The sequence below is a fragment of the Lupinus angustifolius genome, chromosome LG01, assembly GCF_001865875.1.
Source record: "Lupinus angustifolius cultivar Tanjil chromosome LG01, LupAngTanjil_v1.0, whole genome shotgun sequence".
NCBI classification, from domain to species: Eukaryota; Viridiplantae; Streptophyta; class Magnoliopsida; order Fabales; family Fabaceae; genus Lupinus; species Lupinus angustifolius.
In genome coordinates this window covers 20342283-20356942 of record NC_032009.1, presented here as the reverse complement: position 1 = coordinate 20356942, position 14660 = coordinate 20342283, and the positions used below count along the sequence as shown (strand labels likewise).

At 29.1% G+C, this 14660-nt stretch overlaps 1 protein-coding gene across 1 annotated transcript; it reads right to left on the bottom strand.

Moving 5' to 3' along the window:
• On the bottom strand, positions 341 to 1643 carry LOC109342514 (adenylate isopentenyltransferase 5, chloroplastic-like). Its single transcript, XM_019580494.1, has 2 exons — positions 1166 to 1643; positions 341 to 866 (listed from the first exon to the last, which is right to left on the bottom strand). The coding sequence occupies exons 1-2, from the start codon at positions 1627 to 1629 to the stop codon at positions 350 to 352; spliced, it is 981 nt and encodes a 326-aa protein (XP_019436039.1). The 5' UTR covers positions 1630 to 1643; the 3' UTR covers positions 341 to 349.

Here is a 14660-nt window from a genome sequence, read left to right as displayed (position 1 = left end):
TTGGGTTACATATGACATATAAGTTGTCAACTAGTTTAGGAAGATTTTTTTATAAGATATAATTATAAAGTAAGTAGATAGCTTTCACTAGCATGACCTACAAATAAATAAAACAAAGAAAGCAAGATGTGAAATGGCATATAGTGTAATAAGATTAGTGCACCTCTTCTATAATGAGTGTCCCTCCCTCTGTCTTTGTAATTGATTAAAAAATATATATTTAAGTTAAAATTTAATTTTTAAGTATTTTTTACTTATAGCATATGAAGTAATACTCATTATAGAACACAATATGTGATGGAAGGCATGTTGTCAACGTTTTCTATATTAGACTTCCCTCTCCCTACCACTAATGAGTTATCGCCGCCATAGCTGGCGGAAGCGATGGTGACAGTGGCGCACCGGCAGGAACTAAAACACAAGCATCATCGTACAGGAACTTTTGCAAAATCCTACGACCCTTGGCCGCCACGTCATCATCCCATGCGCTTTTGTTGAATACAGATTCAGTAGCATTTAGCCTATACGTGTTCTTTTTCCAAATTGTGTAAAGGCGATTGATCTTTTGCACTTGGCGACTCGCGAGCTTGCAATTATTCACTTTTGTCATAGCAATGGCAGCTTCCAGAAGCTTCTTCTTTTTACTTTGATCACCATATGTTGAACCTTCTTCTCTTAAAAATTCATCAAATTCAGGTACCCCTATTGCCCTTCGAACTCCTCTTGTGTAATCACTAATAGAATGATCGAAAAATTGACGAACTTCATCGAGTTGTCCAGCTTCTATCATTCGATCAACTCTTGATGAGAGCGATGAGTGAAGAATTGGGAGTGATACATCAACCCATAGGAAACAACACTCATACCTAAGCTTTCACAAAAACAAAACCAAATAAGCAAAACCGTTTTATAATAATATGATAGTAGTAATATAATATAAGTTATGTCCACACCTGCTTTGTATTGTTAATCGTAATACTTATACAAATTAGTTATGTCATTTTATAAATTGGCAAGAGTGATATATTATGTGTACAACTTCATAAACAACTAATATTAACACTTTCCATTTGGGAGAGGATGGTATATATGAATCTTAGCATTGTAATACTGAAAATAAAAAGTAGAGATTGTCAAAGTTTTTAATATGAGCATGCATATATACCTTGCTCGGAATGTAGAATCATGATTCACCAAAGCTTCAATGAAGGAGTTGGAGCCACCAGCAATGATGGGCAAGCCATCTCTACCTACAATGGAATCAATGGCGAGAGAGGCATGGTGGCAAAAATCATTGGCAGTGAAATTGTAGTTAGGATCATCAACAATGCTTAAGAGATGGTGTGTGACCCCACGACACTCTTCCTCAGTAACCTTGTTAGTAGTGATATCAAGACCTTTATAAACTTGCATTTTATCAGAGTTAATTATCTCTGCCGGTGGGAAATGGGTGGCTAAGTCTATGGCCAACTTAGACTTGCCGGAACCGGTGGCTCCCATGATAACTACCACCTTGTCCTTACGTTGTTGTTGTTGTTGGTGATGCTGATTCAACAAAGAGGTGAGTGCCGGTTGGAAATTCACTATGGGCTTGCACACTGCTGATGATAATGTTATACTAATATTCATTTTCTTTATAAAGTGAACCTGCCAAGTTGACCAAACATTTTTTTTATTTAGTGTTATCAACAACACTAACTAAAACAGCGCATAAGTATTAATTTATTACGCACAACTATATACAAATGAAAAACCGCTTATTAATCAGCAACCAATGCCATGTTTTTTCATGGAGGAGATTCAAACGTTGAGACCAGAAACCATAGATTTGGACATACAATCGATCATATCATATCTATGTTTTTATCCATATTAAGCTCACCTACGTTATATTTTTTTATATGCAAAGTTTCGTACCTTATAATATCAAATACACCGGAAGCTGTAGAATAATTTTACAAAGTATCCGTATAATCCTTTCTTTGCACACTCACGCAGCTGGAGACTCAAGATTAATTAGAGGATTAAGTATATATGAATTGGTGGCGTGGAAAGTAGAAATTGTGATAAAGGAAGGAAAGTTGATTTGAATTGAAGGTTAAGACTTGAGAAATGGAGGATTTGGGAGTATGTTGAGTTTCTGATGTGGAACACATCTTGACCCGCTATTTATACGAAACTCAAGCTTGTATTGGCCCCAACAAATTCATTTATTTATGATTTTTTTAGAAATGATGTTTATTAAAACAAAACTCAAAAAATCTTATAAGAAATGGAAAGAGGAATATGTAGCTTATAGAGAAACAAGAATTATGTTGAATGAGAGAAAGATCGAGTTTGAGTAATGAGTTAGAGGCAAACTAGCCGTACAAGTGAAAAATTAATAGGAAGTGGCGTCATTGTTCATAGGAAATAATTAACATGTTTCCACGTGTTGCTCCCTCGATACATCTATGTTGTCCTATGGTAATATACGAGGGTTAGGTCAATGGAGGGGGAGTTAGCTACTTGAGCTAGGTAGTAATTATATTTGTCTCTTCCCATACATTTCATCATTTTTTTGTGTTTTGGCCCAATCATACACAAAAAAAGGAGGAAATTACTACAAGTTATTACTTCAATTTTTTGTAACAAGGATTTGTTATCCATACTATATTTTAAACTATGTTTAATAATCATCATCAAATTACAGACTAATCCATGGAATAAAGAGGTGGCTCTTGTTAATGACTATTGAGTTTGCTCCTTCTTATTAAGGAGACTCGTTATTCTTATGCTTTAAAGTATTGATGGAGTGATTATATATTTAATTATTATTGATTCTTCAAAAAATAATTCAAATAAATTGTGTGAGTTTATATATACTACACTCATAATTTATTGTTAATTTCCTTGGTTACTCAATCATAAATATATTTAATCATTTTTAAGATATTTTATAATTATTTACCAACAATAAGTTTACCCAGTTGTATAAGACTTAGTTGAATTCCAAATATTTTATTAAACCAAATATCAATATTCATTTTTTTTGGTATAATATAGGGCAAAGAAATATCATTGGTTAATATAAAAAATAATGTTTTATTTAATAATTTATTTTTAATTTGGGACAAAACAACTTATGTTGTTTTACCGAGATATAATGGGATGGAGAGGGATGGGGATCACCTGTCTCAATGGTGTTACATTCCCTATATCAAACCAATCATATATTAATATATATGGAAAAGTAAAAAATAATAAAATAGAGTACTCTAATTAACTTGAGACATGAAGTGAAATACGTGTGGGACAGGAAATCTAAATACGAATGGAGAAAGCATGACTCTTAGAGTTTAGACTTTAGAGCATTACTTATTGGTGGTCATATAATCAACAAAACAAATTTTTATTGGTGATCGATATGAGTTTTATATACTATAAGTATATTATTCATTATTTATATTTAATTACTATTGATTTTTTTTTTAAAAAGAATCCAAATAAATAATAAGTAATTGTATATAAATCTTTATACTATAATGTATAAATATTACACTCTTAGTATGTTATGTATGCCTACTCATTTTGGCCAATTGCATAAACTTTTTTTCCTACTTAATGGAGCACTAAGTAAGCCAACTGAAACAAATATACTTCCATTGAATTATAGTGTAGTAATTAAACTACAAAAACAATGCTACAAACACTAAAGATTGTCTATCTTTTTTCTTTTACAATTGGTAGCAATTAAATTCCATTATTTAGTTTAAACAACTCGAAAAAATCAAGATCAACTAAGTATTAAAGTCGAGAGTGTAAAGCACTCAAGTGAATTGGTCATGATTTAGGAGGACAATAATTTACATTATCTACGGGTACCAACTTGTTATAAACTGTGTACTAGAGGTTGTGCTAATGATAGATGAGTATTGAGTTTAAAGTAGAGTGGTGTCTTATACAAAAAATGAATAAAAAGAGAAAACAAAAAATATTTGTATCATTGTACATTTTCTATTTTTAAAGAAGCATATTGACATCTTGTTCTCCCTAAATATATAAGTTTGTACGAGTAGAGCAACATAAAAATAAATTTATATGAGAAATATACTTCTATTCATATATTTTTGTCTAGTTAATATTACCCTATATCAAATAGTCATTTGTTTTCTTATGGCATGATTTGATGGTAGGGTTCTGTACGAGCTAGCCAAAAGTTGCTTTCGTGCATTTCAATTTCAAAATGGTTGTGGCACTAAATATAGTGAGAATAGATTAAAAAACTTATCTTAAATTTATAGTTTTTAAGATTTAATATGTATACATTGACAGTGTAAATATTTTTTACACTGTCAGTCAATCATCCATCATTGATTCGTTAACCATCATTGACTCTCGAACAAAAGTAATGCAAATCAATGGTGGATGATGTGTTAACAGTGTAAAAAACTTTACACTGTCAGTGCATAGATTTTAAACTCTAGTTTTTATTTCTTTAATTTTGTACATCAATAAGTTTTGTACATTATCTTTTTTAGACAAGGGAAAGAGAAATAATGAAAAAGAAAATTAAGATAATTTTATGGGTATTTCTTCTCATTTGCTTAAGTCTATCAATTGGTAATTTCATTGAAAGTTGTGTCACGATAAGAATTATTTATAGATTGAATTAAAGTATAATACTAAATTTTGATAAATGGGTGAAGTTATGGCTATAAAAGAAAGTATCATCATTAAGTTAATGTCGATAGAATGAAAGTCTTCATGAAAATATACTCTAAAGGGTACGACTATTTAAGAATACATGTATTATATGATAGCATAGCAAATTTTTATGATACTTTTTTAAGTCATTATGTTTTTTCACATAATAAACTAGTATTTTAGGTTATATTCTAATCTCTTATAAGAATGAGATGATATAAATTTGGAGTAGAAATACATTAATGTTGAAAATCTTAACATCTCAACTCCATTGCTGCTTTGACTCACGATTGCCACCAACTAATGATTATTCCAGAACTTTATCGGGGGCGTGAAATATGAAGATTGCATTAGCAATCTCATTTAGATGCGTGCTATCTTTTAAGCAGTTTGATGTACAGTTTTTTATGGGTCTCTTTCATCCTTTGTATCATATCAATTTGAGAGAGACATAAAGTTTCCATAAAACAAAACAAAAAATGAAAGAAACATTGTTTCCACAATTTTTATTATTCACAGTCAAACGAATATATCAGGTTACTTCATTTGAGTTAAAAAGTCAATCATGCCAAATTCATAGTTGCACGCAATTGTGTTTTCAATAATTGGTCGTGCACACTAAAAAGCATAACTTACCTTTCTTTCATTTCATATATCTCACTCATTCACATCCATCCAATCAAAAGCATTCATAATCATTTGTATTTATCAAGAACTTGACCTATGTGCCCAAAAAAAGAGCAACACCATTAATTTTGAAAGAATTCTTAGTTCCAATTTTGCTATCACACATCATTTTATAATTTATTATGTTTTGATAAATTAAAAACGTCAACTATTTCTAAGTACATTCTAAATCATTATTTATTTTTAGTTTAATTTTATAATATACCTCAACTTTTATATTTATTAGAATATATATATATATCAATTTTCAACACATTCTATTTCCTTATTTATAGCCCAACTCAACAATAAAAATGTTTTAGTTTAAGCAATATTCTTATTCTAAGAAAGTCCCAAAAGATGAATGAAAACAAAATTATTCTTATTTGATAAAAATTGCACAAGAACAATCATTATGCTCTTGCCATTTTATATTTGTATTTTAAAAATATATTTCACTTTTATTGTTTATCATTATAAGAGATCCCAAAGTGTTCATTATTTTTTAAACTAATTAATGATAGAAAAATGAAAAAGTATCAATAGAGTTTTTTTTATACTATTAAGCAGTGGCGAATCTTGAACTAAAGTTTAGAAAGACGACAATATTTAATTACAATTTATAATAAAAATTAATCGAGTAACAATTTCAAAACAACATGTTAATTCTAAATAACATTTTAATAACTAAATATGTTAAAAAATTATAATACACATTTATTTAAAGTGTTGTTTTTTGTTCTTTTAAGGACTTAAACCCATTGATGACTGAAATAGATATAAAAAATTTCGTTATTTCATGTAAATCTATCATTAGTATATTTTGTAATACATTCTACTTGTTACATTTCTTATTATATAGGGGATATGTAAAAAAAATATCATTTTTCTTTTAATAAATTAAACAAATTTAATATGTTGAGAAAAATTTTAAAAACTCAAGGGCAGTTGCCCCCACCTACCACTCAGAAGCTCTGCCATGCTACTAAGGATATTCTGTCATCATTTTGTAATAAAAAGTCTAACTTCTTAACCATTTTGAAATTTGAAGGACTAAACAAATGATTTATTTTTAGGGATTAAAATTTTACTTAACAAATTTCATGGCCCAATCTGAGTTTGACCCTACCACCCGTTTGGTTTCCTCAAATTTTCTTTCCTTTTATTATTTTTGAACCAAAAGAAGGATACCTATCCTCCGCATAAAAGCTAGACGGCATGAAAAGCAATCATGCGCAAATTATAAAGTCAATAATGGGATTTTCATCAATCTTTATATGATCACCACAAACTATACCCGTGCATAAACCCCTTATATTAAACAACCAAATGTTTTAAAAGTATTACTTTTTAAGGATTTAAGATGATATAATTTTGTATTCGAAAAGATATCTGAACTTATATAAATGATATTTGCCCTGTGATATTTAGCATTTAATAACATAGCGGAACTTATATAAATATTTAATGTAGTAAATAAAAATGTCTAGTGTATACAAATATAGAGTATAATGTTACACTTGAATATGAATTGTAAATATTTAAATAACAAAATTATTAATTTTAAGAGGACAAATAGATTTATTCGTAATTATAAAGGGTTTGTTTCTTTATATTGGTGCCACTTTCTTTTGACTCTACCATCCCACAATCGATAGGTGCAATCATCCTGCTTGAAGTTCAACCTCAGTGGAGTGTTATACTATATGTGAGTGTTTAATGAATATAAACATCTTTTTCATCTTTATTTTACCAACTTAATTGTGTTTTGACTTCTAAAAATTGATCAGTTTTTATTTTTGTACTCTTTCCTTAAAAAATTAATGTTTAAAATTATGCACATAATTTAAGAATACATAAAAGTTGAATAACAGATGACCGGATTTAAAATACATTAGAAATTGAATTAAAAAATAAAGAAATATATATATATGAAAATGATAAATAATAAATAATGATATAATTGAAAAGTAAATTAAATATATTTTTAGTTTCTAAAATATCGAAATATTGTGAATAATATGAAAATTAAAAGATAATATGATTATATATATATATATATATGTTTGCGCAACATAGGATCATACAGAATTTAACTCATGTCCAATAATACTAGAATATGTGGGTGAGATTTTTTAAATTTTATCTTTTTATTTTTTATTCAAAAATAATATGAAATTATGATTGTTGAAAAGATTTTTTTGCCACATGTCATCATCCTATCCAACACTAGGCTCTTTTGTACTGGGGAGGATCCCTTTCCTACCATCTAAAACGTTTAGCTATTTCGAGAGTATATTAAACCTCAACATCGAAAAAAACTACCGATTGAGTCACTCAAATATTACTCTCCTCTTATATAATCCTGTTTCTTAATTAGTAGTGGGATTATTGCTGAGTTGTTGGGGAATTTTTCTATCTACTTTAAGTATGCATGCCCTTAGTATTAATAGATAGTTTTTAAGTAAAGAATATAATTAGTGGAGTAACATTAATAATAGTTAATGAAAAGATGCACTAGTCAAAAAATGAAAAGAAATTACATGGGAATTAGATATATCAAATAATTATATTGATAGTTTAATAATGTAATGTACAGATAATGTGGAATGCATGAGTGTTTGGTTGTGAATGCCATAGCATGGGGAAAGAGTAAGGTCTTATACTATAAATTTGTTAGAATCATTGAATGGTCATATATAAAGATTGGACTTAAATATGATCAAGATAGATGGCAGCCACTAAATATTTAATCTTCAAGGAATTAAGAATATCATGTACTTCTATACCAAACAAAACAACAACGTAATTATTCACTACGCTCATATAGAAGTTGACTTTTTATAAACTTTTTTTTGTTGTTTTTAGGAAGAATTTAATATGTATTATTAGGGTAAACTTTTTAGATGACTATTGTATCGTCCCTCATTTGTATATATTTTCAATTATATACGTATTATATTATTTATATATACATATTCATCTTTTTTCTTCCGCCGTTTTAATTTTGAGAAGTAAATGAGAATTAAATAATAATGATTTAGTAAGAATTATCAATTTTTTATCTCGTGATTTCTTAATTATTCTTCAACATCAAGGTGCTTATATCATTAATAATGTTAGTTAATAAAATAATAAGTTCACTCATTGCTTTTTATTGTGAAGCTATTTTTAATGCATTTTTTATTCATCGTTGCAGATTATACAATGGGCTGAAATGGTGAAGGTGCTGCTGACTGTGTTGTCACCACTGTGTCCTTTTTTGCGTTTTTTAATAAAAAAAGTTATGTTATTTAAATACTCAATATAACATTTAGATATTTCACATTTTCAAGCATAATTTTTCACAGAAATATTTAAAATTTAAAAATAATAGGTCAAACCTGCTCATTTACATCCTTCTCATCAGCAAGTCTATTTACACTAGTAAATGTCTATTCAGACTTTAAATTCATTAAGAAAAATATATTTTGAATTTATAACTAAGAAAAATGTTATCTTAAAAATATTTTTTAATATATTGAGAAGTGTTGGACTTGGTTTTCCAATATTGATTTGTTTATAATTCATTAATAAACAGCCCCTTAAAATACTCATTAACACAATTATATAGTTCACTAAAAGAAAATATGAATAGGTAGTTTAAGCTATTAATATCCCCACTTATTATTCTTCTTTAGCAAGTCCACTTTCATATTGTAGGCCCTACGGTGGGGAAGAAAAAATTTGGGGCCTTAATCTATTAAAAACTTATTTTTAATAAAATTAAATAATAAGATATTAAATTTATATTCAATTTTATGTGTGGGTAGTACCTGTATGTGTGACTGTAGATGATGGTAAGTATCAATTATACTAAAAAAATCACTTCATGGGAACGGACTACATGCTTTATTCACTGTAATTACTTCAACCTATACCAGAGAAGATTTAGTTTAGGGTATGACCCTCTCTTACTATATATAGATATATACTTAACCCCATTCTCTCTCAACATATTTAAATATATATTACTACTCTGGTTCCCTTTTAAGTGTGCTTTAGGAAAATAAACTTGTTCATTTTTATCCCTCTCTAGAACAAAAACAGCATTGATTGCTAATTTTGTAATTTTACCCTTAATTAGTTAAAGACAATGTGTGGAAATGAATGAGTATTTTTATTATAGAAAGATAAAAAATAAATTAGTAATACAAATAGACTTATTAATTACATTTTTTAACTATGTGATACAACCTTAAAAACACATATTCAAACCTAGAAAACATATTACTATTTGATAGAATTGAACTATATATTCAAGCTAGCTTGTGTGAGAAATGTTGACATAGAGGGAATGTGGGAAACAGACCCAACATTGCATATGTTATTATGTATGTGCAGGCCAAGAGAAAATGGGAGCCGCTAACACTAATTTTTTATACTACTCCCATTGTTAGTGATTACACCAAATAGCCAATATATATAGTTCATATTTCATGATTAAGCTTCTTATGACTTTAATTTTTCACAAATATTAACAAAGACGCTTACCATATACATGATTAGTTGGCTATTTTAAAGTGACTAATAAGCAAATATGATTAAGACCTGTAATTTAGTTTATGTCCTAATGTTGTGAAGACAATGTCTACTTGTCTAGCTAGCTATGATGAGAAAGCCTAACGTACGTCCTAAACGGCCACATTCTGAATATTCCTAAGCACTATTCGGTGTGTTTATTATCATTGTGGGATATATCAAAAAATAGTGTTAGCTGATTCCATTTTTCCATGGCCTGCACACATATTCGTGTGGCTTAATATGAGACATGTTGGGTTTGTCTCCAACATGCCCCCTCTGTAAATACAAATAGCCGGCAGAGCATAAAACTACTTCATTTGAAGTCACAAAACTGAAGAATAGTTGATAAATAATTTGATTCCTTAAACATGACGTTATGGTTTAATTTTATCTAATGTATACGTGAAAGATTTCTCTACTTTAAAAGAATTAATACTTAAAGCAAAATCTTGAGTAGTAAAAAATCTCCAATTTTTATGTTGTAATGGATCATATATAAATTGCTGTTTACTTAGATGTCCTAATGCGGTTCCTTTACCCAATTAGCATGTTAGAAGTATCACTTCCAGAGCAGGCCTATGTTTATTAAAAAGAAAAAAAATGAAGAAGATATTTATATATAGGCTTTGACAATTAGAATGAAAGGGCCTCTTATATTTATAAAATCACTCCTTGGATATTGTAATTAACATTGGAAGGGGTAATAGTTTATCCATCTAATAATCAAATAATGACACTGAATAATAGATAGATACCCTTCTAAGACTTAAAGCTAGTACGTGCCTAAGTGCCCAATTAAACTGTACCGTCTAAACCGAACAGAAAACCACTTCTGTTTCAGTTTTGACAAAATTATGACGCAAACTCTTCTGTTTCTTCCAAAGCCAACATGGAAAAACATGGAAAGTACCACACATTTTATGTCTCCAGGAGTATTGGAAAATATAGCAATCTGATTCTTAAATCTAAAACTGATTTTCCAACAAACAATTTAAAACACGGTGGTGGTTGGAGAAATTTGTGTCATTATGATTGGCGAATTTACACAGGTGAGTTTTTTGGTACTACGAAAGTTTTTTTTTAGGTAAAAAACTAATATTTTTTGATGTATGACAGTCTCCCCTAACGAGTGTTATTCCTAAAGAAATCGAATCATTCACATTTTGATCTTTTGGGGATTTACTAGAGCCTTACAGTACTTGACTAATATATTTTTTATATTACAAACCTGTGAGTTCAATAAAATTAATGATACAGTCTCATATAAATTCTTATATATACAAGAAAATAACATATATCACTTATAAATCAATTATTAAAAAACATAGTATTATTTCGACAACTTAGTTTGAAAAATAAAGTATGAACACTTGACTTTAAGTTTTATTTTTAATTGACTAAACCAATGTTGATGATTATTAATCCATGATTGTATAATGAAGTGAAGATGTCTAATTGGAGGGATAGTGATATCCAATTTAAGGAAGACATCATCGTTATGAATTTGACGGCAATAAGGAGAGTAAGTTGGTGAGACACTACATTGGGGCCAAGTTCCCACGTTTGATGAGTGTCGTGTACCCCAAGATCCTATGATCAATCATCCTTACCTTAATTAATTCTGATTCATTTGTTTGCTTGAATATTATTAAATATATTTAATCTATATTTGATATCTCAACACATGTATGCATAGAATTTCTAAAAGCAAACGTAGTTTTTCTTACCTATGTCATAGTAGATTTAGAAGACACTATTCACATTTATTGTGATCACTTTGTTTTCTAAAGACATACTTGGTAAATAGAATTTACATGGTAACACATGCTTGGAAGTGGGAAGAAGAGATTTAGATCCCAAAACCTTGAGATCAACTAGAAAGCTATTTAGCAACTAAACTAATTAGCACATTCAAATTATTCAAAAGTAGTCGTAATAATGTTTTTATATAAATAAATAAAAAAATAGACTGTAATATTATGTGTATTGATAGTATAAAAATTTATACACAATCATAAGTATATTAACCATAATTCATTTGACAGATAATGATGTAGTGACAATAACAATATACATATTTTCTCAGTAGAAAAAATTGATTGGACATTAGCAGTAAAATATGAAGCACAAATAACATGCCACTGTACTTGATTGGATAGTATTGTCGTCCATAATAATCTTACCCATGTAGAGAAATTACCCTCTGAGTTGATTGACAATACATACGATGATACGACTTAAACAAAAAAGAAAGTGTAAGCAGTAAAATATACATTTTTAAATATAATTCGGGGCCGTGAGAATGTAGAACAAAATTAATGCATAAGTTTGGAGTGGACAATATACAAATTTGGACATCCCCACATCAGGAGATTCAATCAATTTTGCATATAAATACCATGTCAGTCCACGATTTTGTGAAAAACTTAGTGTGCGTTTTATTTTGCATTTGAAAACCACCTTTGGCAATAACTTCAAGTTGAACTAATTAATAAAGATGCATGGGAAATCATTGGTCCTACAGATTTCTGTAGCCATAGGATTTAAAGCCCAACCCATAATTCCTTTAAGCTCAAAAGAAAAGCTGGGCTCACGAAATGCCCAAACCCATAAAAAAAAAGTGTGAGGCTCACCGTAAGTTTTTTATCTTCTGATTTGGTGAGAAAGCAAAGAGAATGATGATTTTTTTATGAAATGTCAAATATATCCTTAATTTTTTATCTACTTGTTTGTTTTAAAAGTATAATATCTATGCACTGACAATATAAAAATTTATACACAATTAGTGTATCATTCACCTTTATTTTGTATAAAAAATTTATACACAGTTTCACATATACACTAGTTGTACATGTACATGACTTCATAAAATTATTGTGAATGTCCAACACTCTAAAACTGTTAGGAATAATGGTGATAATTATAGCATTTGCATGATCACTTCCAACTTCCAAGTAAATAGAACAAGGAAAATTGAATAGTACAAGAATCAAAACTTTCCCTTCAGGTCAAAACTTCTGAATACCTACCCTCCATTATTAATTTCCAATACCATACTAAAATCTAAAGCTACATTGGAAAAAAAGAGAGAGGCCATTAGTGAGATGCAATTGCAATTGTACTCTTCTAGGTGAGGTTCAATAAATACACTTCTTCCCTTCCCTTATCTTCTATATACAAAATCATATTCTCTCTTAACAGCCACTGTCCCTAGACCATGTGGTTTCTCATGTGAAGCCTTCAACATAAATAGCAATGGCTTTGCATGGTTGTCCAAGTCATTCCCAAATGGAACTTTGATGTCAAAATTATATCCCAATATAGATTGGTCTAGTTAGCTCATAAAAAATTACCCACCACCCTTCACTTCAATAAAATTCATGATATCATACTATGCCTGTCACTTTCATTTATACCAAAGTTCTAAATATACCATACCCATCAAGCTAAGCCTTTCCATTTCATTTTAGGTTTAAATATATATTTAGTTTGTGGAAATATATTAAATTCTTTGTTTTAGTTCTTATAGTTTATTTATTTTTGGTGTTGATTGTTATATATTTTAAAAGTTTGGTTTTAGTCAAGTAATGATGCGACTAGTACGGACATGTGACATATGCATGTGTCATAATTATTGATCACTAACTTTTGTATTAACAAATGATCAATAAATCAAAACAATCATTAAAACCAAGTTATTATGGAGGTGATAATAAGAGTGACAAATTTGGGAGAGCTTTGATCACGTTTTAAACTTTTAGGAAATGAAACAATAATTTACAAAACTCAGTAAAACAAAATGAAGAAAAAACAAGAAACCTTCAAGGTGATTCATTTGTATACAAAAGTGGATTTGGGATCCTTTCCACTACTATATAGAGATTACAACATGTGTTATAAATAAACTTGTAATGATTCATATTTTAGATTATATAAAATATTTAAAAATTACAGCATCTCACATTTTTTTATATTCCAATATTGCACAGTATCAATGAAGGAATAAGGAGTTTCTCTATTATTGGAGAGGAAAGTTCTTATTTTTCCTTTTTGATTTCAATGATAAAAATATTACTTTATTATAAATAAAATATTTAAAGTGCCATAATATATTATTTACCCTATCAGATACTAGATATGATAGTGAATAGCTCAAGATTGAAAAGTGGTAGCTAATTTTTGGGTTGCTTTCCATTGCCTAACTCTTGTTAAAGTAGTAGGACATGCATGATTTAAGAGCTTTATTCTAATTATAGTGAAGATGACCTATGTCTAGGTGCCTTTTAAAAGTCCATAAAATGTAACAAGAAACAAGTAAGTTTTCATTTCATACAAGTTTGGCACCAACACAAAGCAAGACAACCCGTAATTTATGGTAGTCCCACGGTTCCATATGGGGCTGTTTATACTTTTTCAGTCCTATATTAACTAAGATATCTATAATCTTCATTCAATTTTTGAGTAACAAACATAACGGTGGTCCACTAGGATTTGGCCTCTAACCGAAATAACATGGAAATTCTCTCTATTTACTCCGAATATTTCCTTCCTTTCTTCATAACTAGCATAAAAAATACTCCAACTTGAAATCATTGAATCAATCTTTATCTACTAGTCCATGTGTTGGGTGATGATCTACCTCATATTCCGCAAATCTCTCTACTGAAGACACTAATAGAGACCTCTCACAGTAAAAACTTCCTATTTTTACTTCATATATACTTATATGTATGTGTGTGGAAAAT